We start from the raw sequence: 22,800 nt of genomic DNA, 5'->3' as shown, positions 1-22,800 counted from the left end.
ATGAGTTTTTTTTCCTCGGATAAGCGTATTGTGTCTAAAGCTTCGTAACGAGGAAGTGGAACCAATCCCTTATGAGATCATATAGACAATAAGTCCCCGATAATCCAGGCCATAAGAATAGGTCTTGTATATATTTTTTAAAAAACCACTTTAATGAATGCTATGCTGTATATTGGAGAGTACTCCATCATTCTCAACGCGTGATCAAAGTAGTATAGTGTTTGTTCGTTTTGCTTTTGGTTTTGAGAGTAGGAATAAAAAGGAATATCCTATATTTAGTAAGGAAAACGCACATTTTCTTTAAGTTTCGTTTCTTTCCCAATTTCCGCTTCTAGTCCGTGACTGACTCTTTCATTTACACCTTGTAATCAGTGGCGTAGCTAGGAAATTGGGGGCTGGAGGGCTTGACGTCTTATAGGGGCCCCTGCATTTTTGACATTCTACATCATGACATGAAATAATAGCTTAATATTTAATGTAAAAAAACTAATTTGGGGCACTCATTTGGGGGACCTCTCAAGTGAGTGCCCGGAGTGATTTTCAAATTTGGACCCCCCCCACCTCCCCAACCCTAGTTGCGCCACTGCATGTTACATTCAGTTTCTCGCAAGTAAAACGTTCCTGTTAAAAAGTTAAGGCGAAGATGGATACTCATCCAGGAGCCCAGGCTATTCACTGGCAGCTTTTAACCCTTACGCTCCCACAGGCCGTATAATGAGTTTAGATGTAGATGTTTCATTGAAATGCTACGTAATTTAAGGGTCAAGATGTGTTATGTACATTAAGATGCCAACAAAAGATGGCGACATCTATGCTTATAGATAGAGTTTAAAGAGTTTAATAGCCTACTATTAAAATAAGATAACATGTTATTCCCCTTCTCTTATCTTAAATGTTTTCAGGCTAATGTTTTTGTTTTGCCAGGTCGTGAATGAAATAAGAAATAATTATTAGTTAAAACAAATATATTCTTATAAGGTACTACAAAATCTGCCCTCAATAATAGACACACTATTGTTTGTTTGTTCGTAGGAGACATACAGGGATAGAGTGTTTTTGTTGGACACAGACAGACACCAATGTTTTCATCAATGTGTCAGTCTCAGACATAGATAGACACCAAAAAGACAAGTTATATTTTCATCACAAGCTCGGCACACACAGAGACACAGTTCACTTTCCCCAAAAGAACTTGTTTCTCTATTGCAGTGTTTCCCAAACACGAAACACAGTTTATGAAACACTGCTCTATTGTGTCAGACACAAGGGCAAGCCCCACAAAGACACACTGTTCATTTTCACCTAAAGAACTTGTTTCTCTCTTGTATCAGACACAAGGGCAAGCCCCACAAAGACACACAGTTCATTTTCCCCAAAAGAACTTGTGTTTCTCTATTGTATCAGAGACGTGTATCATATCATGTGTGTCGCTCCTGTACAGTATTTAAGTTCTCATACTGTGTCCGACATCTTTACATCTTAGACGTTCTCCAGTACTTCCAGAGAACATATTCAGCTTAGTGTCTATCATTTCCGCCAACTTTGTATTAAACACTTATCCGCAATCCGCTAGCTCGCCACACTTATCAAGTGACACTTATCCAGTGACTTATCCATTGACACTTATCCAGGGCACTTATCCAGGGAAACGCGTTTCCTTATTTCTTGCATTATCACAGGCTCATAACAAACGTCGACCTGCTTATGTAAACTTCAGGGTAGACAATACCTATTCTGAATCTCCAATTTATTGCATTCGATTCACACAGTTTTCATTTGTAAACAATAAAAAGAACAAAGTATGTGACAATAAATAAATAACACCGCCTGAATCTACTCCAGAAAAAATAAAGCTGACAATGTGAACACTTCACCCATTGGTGGATCTACCTACTATGAAGACACTGAAGGCACGCCGCAAAGGAAGAAAGATAACTCTAGTCACGTGAAGATATTTCAGCTATGATTTCTGGAGTCCGAAGAGCTTATCCTCTGGAGCTGACCCATCTCGTCTAGCATTGGTTTGGTGTCCATCTCCAGGTGTTCCTGGGACTGACTCATCAGACTGTGGTTAGTAGACGAATGCTGCTGCGATGAAGCAAAAAAAAAAGGGAAAAATTATTTAGCCTGAAAAATTTTAAAATACATTGAGTGTTAATAACTACTGGAAAATTGGAACTATCGACATGAAAAGGTACAATTGTCTGACAGACATGGGTAGGACCAGTCACCCTGCCAGAAATATTTGGGCCCCAGACCACAAAGTACGTGGTAGGAGACTCCGACATCCCCCAAGAGCCTTCCAACACAAAAATAAGATGATCGAAATGTCACGTTTTGGCGCCCCGGAGTTCTGTTGGTGTCTCCCTGGGGGGCGAGTCTGGTAGGAGGATTCAATTGTTTCCCATTATTTCACCTTTTGTTCCGACTGACTTTCTGCTTTTCGCAAGCATACAAATTAGTATGTTGTTGTTCTTCTAAGGCCTGTACAGGTCAGTGCGAGTGAGTATACCTAGAATGTGCTGTAAAAAACAATAGACTCAAAGCTTTTTTTCTTATTTTTTGGGGACTTCCTAAAAATGTGTTAATGTATTATGTATCTGTTAGAGCCAGTTCAATGATATATCCAGTATTGGCTTGGATAGACTTAATTATTTCTTGACCGGTAATGTAGCCAATAGCAACTCTTTATAAGATTCTTGACCATAATACTGGCCAGAAAAATACAAGTATTCATACCAGTAAGAAAAAAAAAAAAATACAAAAACATTAGAAACATTACATTTTTTAACATATGGTATTTTCACCATGAATTTAAACTCAGCTCTCTCTTCTTGATTTACATTTGAACTTTTAGGATCCGGTTTACAATCTAATGACATTCTCTTTAAGCAAATGAAAGTAAGAGATTGAAAAAAAAAATAAGAAGAGAAAGGGATATTAAGAAATGTCGGGGAGATAACAAAAAAAAAAACTGAAAGAAAAACATGAAAATTGAAACGGAAGGGAAAAAATGAGATTTTGAACTGAATAAACAAAATGTCAAGGTCACTAGATTGTAAAAATAAGCTAAATTCAATATTGTTTATTCAATAATTTACATTACTTTTTGCTACAAGTGGAATAGCTTAGGAATGTGATTCTCCAATGCTAAGATGAACACACACATTATTATATGTAATTTAAAACATAGCTATTCAATACCGCCTACTGGATACACCAGAAAGCCAACTATGTAAAGATTCGCCTCCATTTGTGACAATACTCCAATTTGAATCATACACCCTTGATCGACCCCTTTTTTTTCCTTCTGCTTATGAAATAAAATAAAAAAAGAGAATATTTACCTGTTGAGGACCAGGGGAGTGTGTCGATGGTAGTTGTCCATACAGGTGAGAGGGCGCCATCAGCCCCAAGTTGGATGCCCTACTTCCAGGCCCCAGCGACATCCCAGAGTACGGGTCGTTCAGGCTGGAGATGTGGTTGCTGGTGAGGAAGTTGTGTTGATGCTGCGGAAGCTGGTGCTGCTGATGTTGCTGTTGCAGGTGGTGGTGATGGTGGCTGAGCAGGACGCTGTCCGCGAGTCCAGAGTTATGCCCGCTGTTGGTGCTGCCATGGTTGATGCTGTTGCCGCTGTGGTGCTGATGCGGCGAATGAGACTGGTTCAGAGGTTTACGATCTTCTGGGATAAAAAGAAACAAAAAAAACAATAATGCTTCCGTGATATTGAGCATTCTATATTTTCATTTTCTTTTCATTCAATGTCAGGATGTTTAATTATTATTTAGATGGAAAAAATGGAGAATTAGACAAAGAAACTTTGGGATAGTTGAAGCTAGACATTTTAAAAGTATGTCGATCATTCAAATGGCTATGAGAGAATACACCAATACATTAACGGTAGAGAGACGTACTAGGAGACTTTGAAGTGAACTAAAATCAAAAGCATTAAAAGAAATTAAAACCCCTTATCAGAATAGAGCATCACATCACGCTTTTCAGCAGATTGTCTGCTTTACCTCCCCGCGACACATTGTCAACAAAAGTAATAAGTGTAAAAGTAAGTAAAAAAAAAAAAAAAAAAAAGGAAAAACAAAATTCTGTAAATGTCTGAATATATCTATGACCAAATGTATTGAGAAATATGAGTTTTTGAATTCTTACTATTAGCTTCTATTCACTTCATTGGTGGAAGAATGAGATAGGAAGAAAAAGGAGGAATGCACTGGCAATTCTCAATACCAACACTTTTTGTAAGCCTAAAAACATTGGGCCGCCAATCTATATTTTAAAAATTCTAATTATATTAGACAATAATAGTATTTAAAATTACCATTTATTGCACATTTAATAGGAGAACTTGGTTATGCAAACCTTATCAGAAAGACTCATGGCAATCATTGAAGCAGTACAAGATATGAAATGGATGGACTCAACAGCGGCCTAAAAATCCCGATTTTCAAAATCCCAGTCATCATCAAGATTCGAACCCAAGAATCCTCGATTCGGAAGCCAAGTACTTTACCACTCAGCCACCAGGCCCCATACCAGAAATGAATACACTAAGAAATCAGATACACAATATGCTTTATAACATAGGAATCGATTATAAAAAAAAAACAACTTGTTTATACTAAGCAGATTTTCCCCTTATTGCTTTAATTTATTAAAAGAAGTAAACTAATTTATTATTTCCTAAGACCAGAGAGCGAACTAAGGAATTCGGTTTTGCTCAGTGAATCTGGTAGATAGAGTTAATAGAATGTTTGTTACGGTATCACATTTAATGAGCGCATCACAAACGAAGAGTTTAGAGAAAGGGTTACTGCAGCCATTGGACCCCATGAAGACTTGCTAACTATTGTAAAATAACAGAAAAATAAAACTCTATGGTCTTCAGGGCTCACAAAGACATTCCTTCAGGGAACAGTACCAGAAAAAAAGAAGATGAGGCAGACAGAGAAAGCGATGGAAAGACAACATAGAAGAATGGACGGGGCTGTCTTTGAAAGAGGTACTATCCAAGGCAAAAGACAGGAATGGAGAAAGACGGTTGACAAACCTTGTGTGATGCCCCAACGGTCCAACAGACTAAAGGTGAAGTCAGGTGAGGTAAGTGTGTCTTTTCAAGGTACCAAAGAGGAAAGGAAGCGTTTGTATTTGGTGGTGTAGGCTGATGAAACCAAAGGCTGGTCTGTCATAATGGATGTTAATAGAAGTCATGTGTGTGTGTGAGAGAGAGAGAGAGAGAGAGAGAGTTGAAGGGGAGACCACGCAGAGAAGGGACGTGTGTTTGTACTGAGTTATATTTCTTGTTTCTACACCCATCTACTTTCAAGTTGTACATTTGTTTAAAAGAAGTGACACTAAGTTTTATTTAATCAACAAGTTTGTTCAAGTTTTACATCAAGAATTTTATACGCCAACATCAGTTTAGTTTTACTAGCTGTTTTGGAGCTACAAACCAACAACCGACCAACATAAATTTTGTTGTTTGTTTTTTAAGCCAAGCGTACATAACCCAAGATACCAACTGAAACATACAGTGCAACATTATTTAAACCCATATAAATAAAAAATGAAGTAAAAAGAGATCAGGCGACAGACAGGCGACAGACAAGCGAGACATTTAATAAATAATAGTCTTTAGAACGAAAACGAGTAAAGAGAATATCAAGTGAAAAGATCAAGAACTAAATGCTTGGCGTAATGTGTTTTGTCATTATCTAGCCACACCTCTGTAGATTATTTTAATGGAATGGAGCCTTACTTAGAACTACCACATTAGGATTGAAACACTATGGCATCACCGCCCCTGAAGAAATCATGGTGGGGAAAAAAGAACAAGCCCCCCCCCAAGATAAGCTATCTCTGCTAGACAATGAGTGAGTGGGAAATAAAGTCACTTACCGGTGAGAAAATTGTGAGACATGGGCGGAGGCGGCGCCGATTGCATTTGCATCTGGTGCAAATGGTGATGGCTCAATGGGGTCTCCCCCAGACCGCCACCCCCGCCGCCGCCCACCAGTCCGCCTCCGCCGACGACGCTCAGGCGTGATATTTCTGGCGAATGTGGCGTTAGAATTGGCTTCCGGTCTTCATTTGTCCCTACAAAAAAACAAAACAAATTCTATAAAATGGCGGTATTTTTATTATGAATCCTAATCAAAATTGGTATACAAAAAAAAAAAAGTTTCCTTTCAGACCTTGTGGTTAACGAGGATTTCATGTGGCCAGCACAATGACTGACCGCCTTTACTTGTTCCAAGTAATATCGTGTACCCACGAGTTGGATAGACTCGAGTACGTCCAAGTGGATCCCGAAGTTCAAGACCCCTGTCTTCATCGGGATTCAAACTAGTGATTCCTCTGGTCCAAAGTCAGGCGTTTCACCACTCAGCCATCGCCACCCTCTATATCGGGGCACCGTCTGATTCTGGGCGATACTATGACAAGCTGACATGGTATTAAGGACTGGCTAACTCTGACTTACCTGAAGTGTCAAATGATTTGCTGGAACTTTTCTTCCCGCTAGATGACCCTTTGGGTTTTCTTTTCCTGGTTTGAATTCCATCTTTTCTCATCGACAACGGTCTGTTGACCTACACAAGTAAAATAGTAGTTAATTGTTGGCCTATATAAATCCTGCAGTTATTGATTTGTATATAACTCATGTGAATGTTGGTTGAATATACAAAAAAAAATAATGAAAATTAAATTTAAATTTGTATTGTGTCACCAATTTTGATGAGATGTTGGTCTGAATCGTTGTGGAATATGGTTTAACTACGTTTTTACATCAGCATTGTATTGGCTTTTGTAATAAAATAAGCACGGGCAACGCCGGGTATTTCTGCTAGTATGAACATATATTAGCTTACACTCACCCCGTGCAGTTTATAGTACAACCCGCAGGCGTTGCACACGGGTTCCCCCTCACTGTTCCGCCTCCACAGCGTTGTGGTTGATGTCCTGCAGTTGGCGCACACCATCCCGACCCTTCGGGATGAAGAAACCTGGCAAGAAAAGAGAAGATGATGTTGAGGCTAATTAGTTGACCCTCAGCGACGTCTGTAAACTGCTATGTGGCTAAGGACATATATGACAAAGCTAGGTTCGAATCTCTTTTTGAGTTCCCTACAAGGAAATGTAAAATATTGATACGTTAATGAAACCAATTCTTAAAATATTAACAACAATTCACTCATATTGTCAATATGCCAGAATGGCCGAAAGCCCGCCCTGTTCTATGGAATAGTGGTGGAAACACAATGACCAAGAGTATTCCCTGATGTTAATGTCATGATTGAAGCTCTTAGATCGAGAACTACTTTAAACAGGGATCTTATTAAAGGGACTAATGTTCAAACCCGAATCCTTCTATTCGCTTCAGAGAGATCTAACGCATAGCAACCGTATACCTTTTGCCTAGTTTGTGATTAGTTTTCTAGGAAATAAATCAATACACTTTTTAACTTAGTCGCCGTAAATGTCATTTCAGACTTGGAAAAAAGGAGAGTTAGAAACTTAGATAACTAATCATTTACATATACACACACCACACACCTCCACACACATATGAACATACACACAATAGCAACTGCAAGTGATAACACACACATGCAGCTGTTTATAGCAGTCGCGTAACGTTTATGAAAAGAAAAAAAATTCGCCTCCACCCCCAAAACACCACTTTCAATAATATTCCTTAACCACAATCACCCACGTGACCCACCCCACCGCCTCCCTTACGTACCCCTATCATCCCTCGCCTATGGGGCTTTACCAGTGGTCTGTTTAGTCCGTTCATCTTGTGGTACAGTCCGCAGGCGTTGCAAAGGTAGTGACCAGTGCCGTCCCTGCGCCATAGGGGGGTGGCCACCGCCCCGCAGTTAACACACTCTCGACCTTCAGGGTCCACCCAACATTCTTGGCCGTCTGTGAACAAAAGATGAAAAAACTGCTTCAGTTTATAGTGAATATATAACATGTTTCTATTCAATACCCTTAGACAAGATGCCAACAACAGAGATAGACAGGCCCTCAGCAGGCCCTAGATTGGAACCCCAAGGACACAGGACGCATAGGAAGAAGACCAGAAGAAAAATAAACAACAAGGCGACGCAGAGTAGCCTAAGAGATGAAGACAGTAAAAGAGTTGGCAAGCAATTAAAGTCTTGCCAAAGATCAAGAAGAGCGTCGTGTTTTTTACTGAGGCCCTCCATTCCATGGGGAACACAAATGTTGACGAGGCCCTCCATTCCATGGGGAACACAAATGTTGACGAGGCCCTCCATTCCATGGGGAACACAAATGTTGACGAGGCCTTCCATTCCATGGGGAACACAACTGAGAAATGAATTATCATGGTGATCATTTACATTCAATACTTTGTGTGTGTGTATATTTTACAGCTAATCACTCTATACAAGTGAAACAAAAGCTGAACAAAAGATCATATGTAAAGATGGTAACAGACGCTAACAGTCTTACAGCCGTTACTTAGTTGTTACAGCATTATATTGTATAGAGAGTAATATGTAGTATATGCAGTGCTTTTTCTTTCGACAGTACGCACCGGTACGGCGCACTGGCACCTTTTTCAATGTGGGGAAATATTTTTACTTTTCTTGTATTTTAACGTTTATTATTAATTTATCAGTAGTTAAAAGTTAGGCGATACATCAATATTTTTTTACAAAAAAAAAAAAAAAAAGCACTGAGTATATGTATCTAGTCTTATAAAATAGGTTAGTCCAATAAAAAAATAAACAACTTTGAGATCAGTGACACAAAAAGGTTTAGTTCAAAACTAAATCGAAACAAAAAATGAAATGTTAATTCAGTTTATTTTGTTATTATAAGTAATAACAATTGTTATTGGTTTGTGCTATCGTTTTGAAATTACAGAGCAAGAAGAGTCATCTACTTATATGAAATAATGTCTGTCTTAGTAACAACTAACTTCATACGATACTAGCACAAATACCCGGCGTTTTCTGTGTTTGATTCTAAAAGTAATATTGTATTGTAATTGTATTATCTTCTTTAATTGCAATATCATCTTTAATTGTAGTACCATCTTTCATTGTAGTATCATCTTTAATTGGAGTATCATGTTTAATTGTAGTATTATCTGACACAATATTTATTTTGAATATATAACAAACAAAACAATATGTTCGACATTCATCATTCCTACAATATTATCAGTGACAATACATCACAACTTATGATCATACAGTAGTTATAGTCCTCTCTCGCACACTCTCACGCACACACATACTTGCACGCACACAAACACTAGATACAATGTTTCACTTATTCGAGCGATAAACATTTTGATCAGCAAACTATTTTAAGAAACAACGAATCTTGGCCACGTGTGGTCAGGGTAAATCGCATACGCTAAATAAAATAAACATATTGCTCAAGACACAGCACACGGCGCCCTTGTGGGGCGGCCAATGTCTCATCCTCTGTTTGACTTGCAGACAGAAATTCTGCACGTGAAATTTGGCATTCCATAAAGGAAGCAGGGAACGACGTCAAGTGTCGCGTGATCTAATTAGATAAACTGTTGCATCAAAACCCTTGGGTAGGTCTCACTTGAGGGCAAGACGTGGGGACCGCTGAGAGCAAGAGAAGATAACCGATGAATGCAAGGGAAGATAAGAACCAAAAAAATGTTATATTTATTATTACTTTTTTTTTTACGCTGTCTTTATCTTCAACTTAAGGAAGTGATTTTTTTTAGCGAAGCTTCAAGTAGTGCCCCCTTTAGATGACGTCACACAGATGGCAATAGAAAAATTTTAATGATTTTAAAAAATTGACACCACATCAATTTCTTATATAGGCGACAAGAAAAAAAAAAATGAATAGTTTCAAAGGCCTACAGTTAGGTCCAGATCTGTATACCCCTACAATGTACCCCCGTAAAGTATGAAAGACCTACAGTTAGGTCCAGATCTGTATACCCCTACAATGTACCCCCGTAAAGTATGAAAACCTCTTCTGAAGAGTGGGAACTAAATGTAGTCATTTTCTATAACATGACTTTTTAACGTTGAATGTAATATATGAAGGATGTCATGAAAACAAAAAACCAACCCATAATAACAAATTTCTAAAAATGAGAAAAAACTTTATTGGTGATTAAATATCAAAATCTATGAAATAAGTATTTGTACTAAATTACCAAAAACAAAATTTGTCAATAATCAACTATTTGTAGTAAGGAAATATTAATTCGAAATTCATTTTAAAACAATGATAAAATTATTAGGTAGATCTCGCATTTTCTGAAGTCTGATCATACCCGTTACATATTATCATAGGACTGTCTGACATATAACTATGGAGTTATCTCGGATAGGAACTGCCTAAACATTTAATAAATATGCATGCTCTATACTTATCTCGAATATGTAGATCCATATCTATATCTTTATATCTATATCTATATCTATATATATATAATAAATATATATTGGCGGATGCCAAGTCGAGAGTACATGGCTCAGGTCCTTGAGGAGAGACATTTTTCATGGGACAGAAGGTCTGGACTTAAGTCTCTAAGTTGAGCGGATGCTTTACTTTGTTGTCATGGTCACACAAATCTCTTATTGACATGGTGAATTTAATGTTACCTCTGATATAAGGAAAAGAACTGCACATTTACAGACATATCTCTCAATTACCACTATTTCATTAACTAATTGGTAAACTTACGGAGTGAGTTGATATAAGCAAGTTATGTGAGAATATGAACTACACATATATTATTCGTATATATATATATATATATATATATATATATATATATATATATTACCCTCGAGAACATGGGCGTAGCCGGGGGGGGGGGGGTGTTCCCGAAAAAAATCCTGGCTACGCCCATGCCAAGACCATAGCCCTGTATCTATTTAGATCCATCATTCCAATATATGCATTATGCACATTCTTAGTTCAAGCTTAGATATTGAGATTAAAGTACAAAAGGGGCGTAACTCACACAAAACAATAACAGTAAACATTCAGCACATTAACATCAACACTGTGTGAATAGTGGGAGTTATCATTCTTATAAACACTCACACACACACACACACACACACAAAAAGTGACATCCATTAATGCCTGAGCTTACAGGCGATGCCTTATCAAGCCCAGACGCTATACTATTACTTGACATGATCGGACAGAAATTGACAGACGTAATCATAAGCGACGCCCTGAGGCGCACTTCCATTGATTTTAGTTTTCCTTTGTTTTAAGTTTACAACAAAACGTATCCCCCCTTTCCCACACCACCCCTACCCTATTCTTTGAAATTTATCCTCTCCCGGGGCCCTTCGCCAGGCTCGGCTCTTAAGATAACTTATTGCGACCATGGCAGGCTAAAGCGAGACCTCATTATTGTTATCAACTAAAAGGGAGATAAGAAATGAACCGTTTAAGGGTATATTGTGTACATATGTACACATCACGCATTATTTCCCCTTGTTTCTTGTTTGGTTCAGGAGGTCTACCATTGGATGCTCTATTGGCAGTGTTCGCGTGTCAGCCATGGTGTCTTATTTTAAATACTTGAATATTTATTTATTGGAACTTTGGAACAGTGCCGGACTTAAGCACATGGAAGCCCTAAGAAGGGTTATTGTGGAAGCCTCTTTCTGTTGAAGACTTCAATAATAAGGCTTACTCAATGCTAGCAATGCTGACGTCTTAAGCGAACTAGGCAGCAACCTAAGCTAGGGTCTCCAATCGGTGGGAGCCTCGTACAGGACTATAAAAAATGTAGAGAAAAAATTGTGAAACTTGGATGAAGTCTCAAACATGACTCCATGTTTGCGTATCTAACTCTGTCTCGACTACGAAAATTACAATACATTTCAGCAGCTTGTCAATTTCGATATAGTCACTGGCAGGTTTTTTAATAAATTGCCCAATTTTATTTTTTTCGCTGTTTCTTTTTAATTTTTTAGTTCATTTAGGACCACCAAATTTCACTTCGCCTAGGGCCTCCAATTATCTAAGGCCGGCCCTAGTTTCATATTTCTTATTTTTATTTTTTTCTTATTTAGAGGTATATTTTTCTTTTAGTTTGTGTAGGAACCCTTTTGAGTATGAGGCCCTTAGCGACTTCACTGTCTGTGGTATATTAAAATTATCTGTATTTGAACAAAATTAACGTCATTAGCTTAAAGACATTTGTAGACATTGGAATCAACAAGACTAAATTTATGTATTAGCGACGGATCGATATTCTAGACGTGTCGCTATTCAGGCGGAAGTATTTTGGTGTAGATAGCCTAAAGAAAAGCTTATTAGCTCTAACTTATTCATGTCCTTTAGGCTTATAGGAGTTACAGCTACTATCTATGACTAATTTTTTAAAATTTCTCTGCTCTGTGGAGGTACTATAAAATACAATTACGAGATTCAGACTTTTGGCTGCCTTTCCGTGTAGCAGGGCCGGAGTTACGACAGTACACGTTTTTGTCTCACTACTTTCAAAATTATAAAGTTTTTAACAAAATATGTATGATAAATATTTAAAAAAACTGGATTTAATTAATAAGAACTCTTCCTCTTTATATGAGACATTCTTTTAGATATATTACGAATAAGTGTATTGATATTGTAACTTGCAATGGCTAGGAGCCTCCATATAAATCTTGTTCTGAACCTTCACTTACAAAACTCAGGCACTACCTGACTACCATATGGTATGGGCTTTGGACAGTTGTCACAATGGTTCTGAATTCGAAACACTCGCCCCCTCCCCTGTCGTCCCCTGACGTCTTACATGACGTTTTGGGTAGGACGTATTAATCTTCATGTCTTAAAAAAAACGTCCGAAATTTGCAAGAAAAAGTTTTTCAAGCAGCCAAAATTTTTTTTAAAAGTGTATTTTTTTTTTTAATATTGTTATTTTTGCAAAGCCATACAAGTTTTATGTTGGCACTAGGCAATATGCCACACAGACACTAGGCAATGTGCCGTGTGCCGCCCAGTGCTCGTCACGGTAAATAACGTTAATTAATGACTGACGTTGAGGTGGTCGTAGGACGCTGAGATTAAAAACGTGTTGATCAGGCTGAGAAATCAATTAGTAAACACGATGGCATTCCCTGGCTGTCACAAGCGTACACATAAAGCCTTATACTAACACACACAAACATAAACACAGGCTCAAAACACACATACACACAAGCGCACAGACACACGCACACGTATACTCAGAAGTTAGAAACCAATGGATCGTGTGGGTACAAGAGAGTAAAAAAAAATAAAAACTAAGATCAGTAAGTCCTAAAATAAACATAAAACATTTAAACGAAGAGTAATAGGTAAAATAAAAACAATCAAAATGTAATAATTAATAAATACTACCGTTACACACCGGCTACGTCCGTTGATTTGTTCCCAGGCTATATATTGTTTATTTTATCATAGACGGCTCCTAATTTTTTTCTAACTTATAACAAACAATATAATGATGTAAAGTTAAACGTTTCCCTTTACATTTGTCTGGCCAGCGAATTAGAGTAGCTAGTACTTTGAATAGGATAGGCTGTAAATTCAATGGTCACTTGTATCGCCCAACAGCAATCTCTCCACCTTAACAAACAGTCTTATTGACACTAACTTATACCTCTGCTTTTCAGCTCTAATTCGAAATATTTAAAAAGCTTTAAAGAAAAAAAAATGCTCTTGTTTCAACAACTCCCCTGTATTCTGGTATATGTTATGTGCAATTGGATTGTCCCACTTTAAAACGCCCTCCCAAACACAATCTATTCCGGCCTGTGAAGTCTACAGCAATTTCTCTCCCTCACCTAAATTAGATCATTAGTAATATTAAACAGAAATTTATCAATCGAAAGATGTGCTTCACAAGGCACTTGAGGACCACCATTTAATTTAGCATTAGTCAAAATGTGACCGAGGCTCGTTTATGCTCTGAGTATATTGACACAAAATTAAATTTTTCCTTAATGGGTCCCATAGAATGAGGGGAGTGGTAATCTTTGTGCTGCCTATAGGTAAATCCTGTCCAGACAATCTTCCAAAAGGAACAGAAGGACAGATGAGGATGATATTTATTTGCTTATATTTTTAACGGACAGACACTCAAAGTTACGTTTACTAGACCTCCTCCCCCCCCCCTTTTTTTTTCTCTACTCTTGTTAAAGTTTAAGGACCAAGACACAGCGAATATTTGTAACTGTTCGATCTCCAATAATGTCCATCGATCTTGAACCTAAACGATATCTCTATAGATCGAACAGAATTAAGATAATTGCATTAGACCCTAAATGCATTTATCAGGACTAAGGCATTGATAACTTATCTGTAGGCCTAGCAGAACTGATACAATAGTTCTGAAGGACCGGCGTGCTAATATTTATTTCTTTTGGTTGCTGTTTAATTAAGTTATACTAGTTTGTAAATAATGGGAAGCAACATGTATTAATTGTTGAATGATTATCTACCTTTAGAAGCGATGGACTTTCATGGTGTATAAACTATTACTGAATTACTTGATCACAAGAGTATACATTTATGAGATTGAGAGTAGAATATTTGTTACATATATACACATAGACAAATTAATTTAAATTTAAATCGAAATTGTTAGAGAATAACATAACAAAATTGTTATTTCAAATTCGAAGGAAAAAATGTTTCTTTAGGAACATCAGCAAAGTTAATTATTTTAAATCCAATTAAATCCAAACTAACAGTAATAGAAAAAATATTATTACAAAATTAACCTTTCTGCTATTCAGTAGATTAGAGTTACGTTGAAAAAAAACAAATTAGTTGAAAAAACAACAACTCGAAAACGGAATAAAGTTACCCATAATGAGGAAGATGTGCTGTGGGAATGTTGGTAGAACTTGCTGAGAAAGTCTGGAAACTCGGAACTCTTGGTAACCCTCTGCAAGATTTCGTGGAGGAAAGTTTTTTGCAATCTTCAGGTCATGGTTGAATGCTGAATTTGTCCTTTCAATCTTGTCCAGTTCGGCACGCAACAATAAGTTGGGAGCAATGGCTTTCTTTTCGGGCGTATTCAAATGTAGTCTTTGGGAAGTTTGCAAACCTTTTCTGCCATCTTTTGAGATGGGTGTTGAGTGAGCTAGAGGCGCCCAGTTGGTTATGGCAGAAGAGGAGACTTTTATATCATTGTCAGAGTCATTGCTAGACAGGGTTGACTTTTTCTGGACATACTCAGAGTCATCTTTAGACTGTGTTGATTTTCTCTGGACATAATCAGAGTTATCGTTAGACAGTGTTGACTTTCTCTGGACATAGTCGCTCAAAGAGTCTTTCTTCAAGTTCACAGATCCAATGGAACTATTCTGGCTGTGCACTTTTAGGTTTAGTCCAGAATCTCTGTAATTGGTGGATTGGGGACTGAAGAGCCTTGTATGTGTCAAGTCTGGCGTGCAGCACATTGAACGCGATAGATTCGTAAATCCTGAATCTGGTATATCAAATAATTAGAGAGAGAGAGTGCTAAAAGTTTCTAGGAAATCAATCGATTGAAAAATATTGTAGATGAGATATATTGTACAATAAATGCAATATAAAAAAAAAGTAAACAAAACCCATTCTTGGAGCAGGAAGTTCACTATCATTTTTGCAGACTTATGTTTGAACATTCCTGATATATCTCACGAAAACTAGATAGCTTTGTGATGGGATCACTTGATTAGTTGGATAATATAGCTAAATACTATTTCCCTTCCAAGTGAACAGATTTTTCGACAGTACCCTGGATAGAAGATTTACACTTTACAGAACTCATCGATTTTGGAATCTCCGGACGTCTACATTCTAAATTATAAAACTATAAAAGTTTCAATGTCTTCATTGCTACACACACACACAACAATTAAAAAACAAGCCAATATGAAAAATACTTTTTTAAACAACAAAAAAAAGAACAAGAAACTCACTATTACTGACATCTCTCGATACTGCACGATTTATCTCCCTTTTTCTATATAAAACAAAATTAATTAATTACAACTAATTAATTAATTTACTGCTGAATGTTTCGATTTGGTCATGTATTGTGTTCGACAATGAATAATTGTGCAAAGTTTCAACTTAATCCGTGGACGGGAAATGGGAGAACTAAAGTGTACAGGATCATCAAGATGTGTACCCCGACAGACAGAAATAGTGAGATGATGTAAGCTTTGGAACAAATGAGAGTTGGATACATGAGAGCGTAGGTGTTTTTATTACAAGTCCTGAATTGAAAATTCAAAACAACTTTTTCTAAACCTACAGACTAGAGAGCGAACAGTGCTTCAGAATACTTTTAGTTTCTGGCTTCAGCTTTTAAGTTTCAACTTTTCCAACTGAGTGCTGGTGCTGCCTTAATGTATCCGAGATGAAAACAAAGTTTCTTTTTAGCGACAGCTGTTAAAGGTTTGCTTTATATGTAATACTTTGGTGATTAGTGAGATCTAGGAACTACTTAGAATATGGGTGTGGCTACTGACATACAAGTAGACCTACTGCTGTCTCTAGCATAGAATAAAATTAGTCTATATCAATAAGATTCTCTATTTTTAAAGCTGGCTGTGTATGTAATGTGCATATATAGATTTTTTCCTACTTTGATGACTAGGATATGTAGGCATGGTGGCCGAGCGGTAAAGCGATTGTCATCCCGAACAGAGGGATAAAGAGTTCAAATCCCGTTGAAGACTGTGATTTTGAACTTCGAGATTCTTAGGACGCTCTGAGGTCCACCCAACTCTACTGGTTCACTGGCATACTTAGGGGAAGTAAAGGTGGTGGGTCATTGTACTGGACACATGACACCCTCGTTAACCGTCGACCATAGAAACAGATATTGATATCATCCTCTCCCGTAGATCATAAGTTCTGAAAGGTGTAACATTCAACATAGTCGATTATCTACGCGGCACCTAATAGCATGTCCTTTGAACACAACACAAGATAAAAATATACTTTTACAATATTGTTACTGGTTTACTTTTCTTATTCGGATTATGTTATGCTCAGATTTTCCCACCAGAGTCTCTGTTGAATTGTGTTCACATTTTAAAAAGTCATTAGAGGATGGGCGGGGAAAGGAGTACCATGAAGCTTCCCTTTTCCAGCTCTATTTAGGTTTGGATCTCATTTCCCCCTAGTTTGCCAGCACGGCGTTGTCGAATGCGTGGTGACTTCTCCGAGATGTTTGAATATAAATGTTGAGATATTAATGACGATTAAATCCTCTTCTAACTGTCAAGGGGTTGGGAAAGGAAACAGATGATCACAACCAACATCCCGGGACTCACACACACACAAAAATAGACTATCAATTTCCCCTTGACAACCAGACGGAACACGCCCTGGAACTTTATACCATTGCGGAGTTAGACGAGTAATGGTAATTAGTTGTATGGCGCCGGGACACGCGGTGCAGGCGGACTGATACAGGAGATCCCTGCTATCTCCTACATGGCGGAATGCGAGAAAGAAGCCATTTGGCAAATGTCGAATGGAACCAAGGAGTAAAAGGTGTTGCCTCCCCTGAACTTTAAGGAATTAAACCTTTAGCCCTTTAAACGTGGGCATAGAGCGGGCGACGTGCCGATGAAATGAGTAAGGAACTTTGATAATTGTATTAAACAGGATGGCGTAGGGATACACGATCCAAATTGCGTTTTGGTTTTTTATTTTCACCTTTACGGTCATCTAGGGATTGGCATAACGGCATAACGTATTGTTTTGTTTTACTTATTTGTTTGTTATTGTTTCTTGGGCATGCAATATTAAAACGAGGAAAGTTAGAATATATAAGAAATGAGACAAAAGAAGAAAACAGGAAATTCCAATGTCTGAATGTGACCTACTTTGGGTAATAGCGCGATCACAGTGATGGCTAAAGTAGGCCTACGTCCAGCGAATCATTTCCGGCCAGACCCTTTGCTACCTGCTCTTTCTAAACTTCTGCTCAGGGTGCAAATTGATGCTGCAGAGAGCCAGTTCCATTGGACTCGACGCCATTGTTAACGTTGGTGTGTCACGTGACAAGCTTGTCGTAAATGTATATTACTAGTAATACTACATGGAGTCCAAGTCGGAAAAAAAAGGTTCGGCATCAGTGTATTAGCAGAGAAAGTTATTGCTGGCTTGGGACTTGATGAACGAAAGACGAGGTAGACCTGGACGAGAGTAGAGCGAGGGGGAGGACGGGGGTGGGGCGGTGTTTGACCTGTGTGTTACACTGACTTTTTTTTTATCGGACCTTGATAACTATCGTGGTCAGAGGTAAGGGGGTCATCTGCCTGGACCTCAACAAAAACAAACGCATAGGGCAACTCGAAAGGTTGCAGCCTTAATGTTATCAGGAGACATCGAGAGTTATTTGTGGGATGCCCTGCTCGGCTATTGTTTCTAATTGGCAGAGAAGTTTGTTTTCTTTCTGAACTATTTTTGCGTTTCTCGTCTCTAGACATGGCCATCCATTGCATGCCATAGACGTCACCAATGTTCAAACTTGTCAGTGATATAGGGAACGGCATCGCTTTATGTGTGGCAGTAGAGGACAAGAGGGAGTCTAGAGTACGGCACAGTACGTAAAATAATAACGGAGGAAGTTTTTTTACATCCTTCAATTTGTAACTTTGTGGAAGCTGAAAAAAACCTGGATAGGTTGTCACTAGCGATTTTTCTAGAAATTTAACAGTTGATGTATATCGCCGAGAAAAGAATTACTAGCTCGTTGGCCACATTGGGGAAACTCTAGTTTGACCGTTATAATTTTTTTAAAGTAAAAACAGAAATAAATTTAAATTTGGCTAGAGAACGAGAACATATTTATCTTGAACGGACTTGATGTCTTCGGGTATTTCCGCATTCCGTGAAGAGTTTAATAAGTTAATGCTCAGTAACATTGTGCGCATCGTCTTCTAAGTCTAGACCACAATATAATATATATATATAGGTCTGTGATCTAAGCCTAAAGGCCTATCATTGGAAAGTGTTGTAGATCAATACATTTACTTAACCAGGATTCTTTCTCGAGGGTGTGTGTGTGTGTGGGTGTGTCTGGGTGAAAGGATGTTTCATTGTTTTTTAATCTAACCTTCATTTGTTATTAAGAGAAAAACAATTACTCTACAAGTTGTATAACAGAGATATTGTCTTTTTTTTTTAAAGTATGTCAAATATTTTTCTTCTTTCTTATTTGTTTATGACTAGAACCTGTGTAGAAAATATTTCATTCATTAAATTAATTGTAATCGGTCACATTTAAAAAAAAATTGCCATTGTTTAACTGTGAGCATAAAGGGATTTTAATGTATTTTTAGTGTGTAGTGAAATATTTTAAAGTTTTTTGACGTGTGAACCAATATTCTTGTTCTAGAGCACAGAAGTGATGCAAGAGACACAGGACAATGAAAGGCTTTAATTTTATGATGTAGTATCATAGCTTCATTGGTATTATCAAATGTAATAGTACTACACACGGAAGTACTTTATTACTTTCTTAAGAAGCTAAAACAGTAATAATAATAATAATAAATTAACCATCTGGCTACAGGGCAAGTCAATCTGGGCTTTTGAATGCTTAAAATTTATGTATATCTTACGAGGTATATTTTCAGGGCCGGACTCCACAAAAGAGTTTTTAAAAGTCACCCATGATCTTACCCTGCACAAACTCATAAGTACGACAAATATACAATTATTATTTTTTTACGAAAATTGAATATGAAATATTTGTAACTTTTTTAAAGTAGCAAAATGAGATTAAATGAACAAGTACTCTCTTTTTTTCTTCTAAAATATGGCTTGTTATCATTATGTTTATTAATAAGTGTTAAAAAGTGGATTTTTGTAATAATGATTTCAAAAAAAGCCTCCTCATACTTAAAACCTGTAAATTGTGTGCCACGTTTCAAGGGTATGCCATTGTCCGGTGTAATGGAAGGGGCAGATGTTGGAATCTACAAAGACTATGGGGGGTCCTACTTACCGTGATCAACTGTTTGTTTAAAGCCTTGCAGAGCCATATTGCTGAAGCTGCTCCAGGCGTTGAAGTCGGCTCTCATGTAAGGGGAGTAAGGGTTCAAGGCCGTGGGCGTCCTTGGAAGCGACGTCCCTGCATAAGCTGCTGCTGCCACTGCAGAGCTGTCGGAGCTCATGATCTGCCCGGACTGAGGCGGGGAGAATCCGAAACGCGTAGGCGTGGTCTGCGCAGAGTAGGCCATGCCCAAGTTGTCAGTCTGCCACATGGAGGATCCGGTGGGCGTGCCTGAAAGAGAAGATGGGTTCTGTTGGGTACCGCCGTTGCCCACGCCGTAAGCTGACATGTGGGAGGAGTGTAACGATGGGCGGTTCGTTGGCACGTAGACGGGGGTGGATCCGCTGTGCATAAACGACGAGGCCAGGCTCTCGTGAGAGTAGGGGGAGGTGCTAGTTGAAGTGGGCGGAACCATGTTCAACGTGCTGTGCGCTGACGTCAATGAACTTAAGGACGGGTGACCGCTGCCATTCTGGTACATTCTCTCAAATGCCAAAAAAATGAGACAGTCCGAAAATAAAACTCCAGGAAGATCCTCCTTATTCAAGCCGCCTCAAACACATGAACTCAGTAAACTCAGGTGAAATTCCTAATCCAGTAACGAATAGAACAACTGTTATGACTTGTCTGTCTTCACTTCCTGTTTCGTGACTCCGCCCAGTCTGTCAATCTTTCATGGAGGCTGGAAAGGTCATGCCAAGAAATACACTCCACTTAATGGTTGATTCTCTGAAGTCCTGCCAAACGATGCAGACGGTGTCACAGAAGAATGTGAAACACTTTGGCAGTACACAATGATGCAGTTATCAGGCTTGTCAGAACATAGCTCTCAAAAACCTGCAAAACAAATTAAAGCAAAGAAATAATTGTGTGTGCTATTCAGACCAAATCAATTATTTGGAACTGTACAAAAGCCAAGAAAACCAATGGCAGAATTTAAGTCATTTGTTAACATACATGACTAGATGCATGACACGTAGGACGTAATCATCTTCTTCTTTTTTTTTATTTTTTTTTTAAGTAACGTCTGTATGTTATAAGATAATTAAGATGTTGGAAGCTGTTAAAAACAAAGAGATCTATGAGAGAAAAATATTATTTGATAAAAATACAGATTTTCTATCATATTCTTTTTATTATGATTGATTTCTTTTTAATTTGATTTTGAACTAACTTATATAACTTAGCAATACAAATGTAAAAAAAAAAAAATAATGTTTTTGACAAAAAATGTAAAACCATTTGCATAAGTGTGTTTAAATATGGTAAATAGTATCCTCCGCTACTGAAGAGCCTCCCGTGTTTGTTGCATAAGTGATTTAGAAATTAGTTTTTTTCGCTTTCAGATAAGAAAAAGTAGCCGTTGCATCAAAGCTTTGAATGGTCTAAAATATTATGATGTCGGATTTTTCACTATCTTTTCTAGTTTGAGACATTCCACATAAATCTAATAGCGTCTTTTCGCCTTTCGGGGGCCACTAAAAAAGATAATGATTTAGAACAAAAAAAAAAGGTAAAGAGCGGTTTAGGGCTTTCCGCGCTTGTTCCTTAGATGGTCAACCAACGTAGCAAACCGTGTGTTCGTTACACGCGAGGATGTTCAGTATAGAAAGGAAAATGCATAAAAACGGAAATAGAACCATGTACTTTTCAATAAGTCGGCTTTAAAAAAAACATGAAGTGGTCGAAACTGCGAATAAAAAAAAATGTTTTTTGGCAAATTTTACCGCTGTCGTTTCGATCATGGAAATATCTTAGATGTCGTAGACCAAAGGGAAGTGATAGCAGGTTAAAGTTTCGTCAACGGCTCAACCTAATTTGACCTGCGGGCCATTTTAATTTCCGACACTCGTGTCGCAAGCCATATCAATGAAAAGCTACAAAAAAAACGAAATGAAATTGATTTGAAAATATTTGTATTACAAACCCGTGGATCTAGTACTTACAATCTTACATTAATGAATGGGATATTTAAGGTTAATCTCTTTCTTCTTTTGCGTCTTGGAGAATGGCTTCCTTTCTCTACTTAAATATGTGGAACCACAAACTCATTTTCTTGTCTTTTTCTTGTAAATATTCTCAAAAATCCTCCAATCGTCTAGGCGCAGTTTAACGATCTTTATTCGAGGCTCAAATTAAGAATGCCGCCATATTTGTTTTATAATGCCTTTTATATTTTGCCTTTTTTTTTAACAGCCACACTTTCTTAACAAATCAAATATGTTGGCTTATTATTATCATATTCCACAGAAAAGTAAAGATCCGTTCTTTTCTTCCATTTCATAAGCGCACAAATGTTAAAGGTCATTGTACCAATCCATCAGAGAAAAAGTGAGGGCCCTAACGTAGATAAAGATAGATTTTTCAACATTTTTTTGAAGGGGTATTTACCATACTTTGTACCAACTTTTCGGGGGGCGGATGGAACTACGCTGAGGACCGGATTTTGGGCATCACTGGTCTGTGGCAAGTGGTGGAATAAGTGATAAGTGACAATTTTTAAAAATATATAAAGATATATTTACTTTTAAATACAAAACATAGTCACCTTTTCTATAACCTAAATCTGTTTATTAAATATTAGAATAACATATCATCTTTATCTCGCGGACAAAATTACAATCAACCATTAATAAAATTACTAAATAAGAAAATAAAAGCAAAACAAAAAAAATTGTTATATTGTAGTAATTATAATGATTCTTTAAATACAATATGTGGAGGAG

At 37.6% G+C, this 22,800-nt stretch overlaps 1 protein-coding gene across 9 annotated transcripts in view; it reads right to left on the bottom strand.

The window, feature by feature from the left end:
• Positions 1-1,246: 1,246 nt before the first annotated feature.
• LOC106071477 (transcription factor GATA-4-like) overlaps positions 1,247-22,800 on the bottom strand; it is a 38,689-nt gene continuing 17,135 nt past the window's right edge. For 6 of the 9 annotated variants that reach the window (XM_056015805.1, XM_056015807.1, XM_056015806.1 and 3 more), the window contains 7 exons: positions 20,027-20,911; positions 7,757-7,938; positions 6,888-7,016; positions 6,494-6,602; positions 5,911-6,108; positions 3,348-3,682; positions 1,247-2,088 (listed from right to left, as the gene is read on the bottom strand). In XM_056015805.1, the coding sequence (XP_055871780.1) occupies positions 1,957-2,088; positions 3,348-3,682; positions 5,911-6,108; positions 6,494-6,602; positions 6,888-7,016; positions 7,757-7,938; positions 20,027-20,555 (1,614 nt within the window). In that variant the 5' untranslated portion in view covers positions 20,556-20,911 and the 3' untranslated portion in view covers positions 1,247-1,956. The remainder of the gene's footprint in view (positions 2,089-3,347; positions 3,683-5,910; positions 6,109-6,493; positions 6,603-6,887; positions 7,017-7,756; positions 7,939-20,026; positions 20,912-22,800) is intronic. The other 3 variants (XM_056015811.1, XM_056015812.1, XM_056015814.1) reach the window with 3 other exon arrangements.

The sequence above is a fragment of the Biomphalaria glabrata genome, chromosome 17 (assembly GCF_947242115.1).
Source record: "Biomphalaria glabrata chromosome 17, xgBioGlab47.1, whole genome shotgun sequence".
Lineage (NCBI taxonomy): Eukaryota > Metazoa > Mollusca > Gastropoda > Planorbidae > Biomphalaria > Biomphalaria glabrata.
Note: the sequence above shows the minus strand (reverse complement) of the source record. Positions and strands in the feature narration are given on the sequence as shown.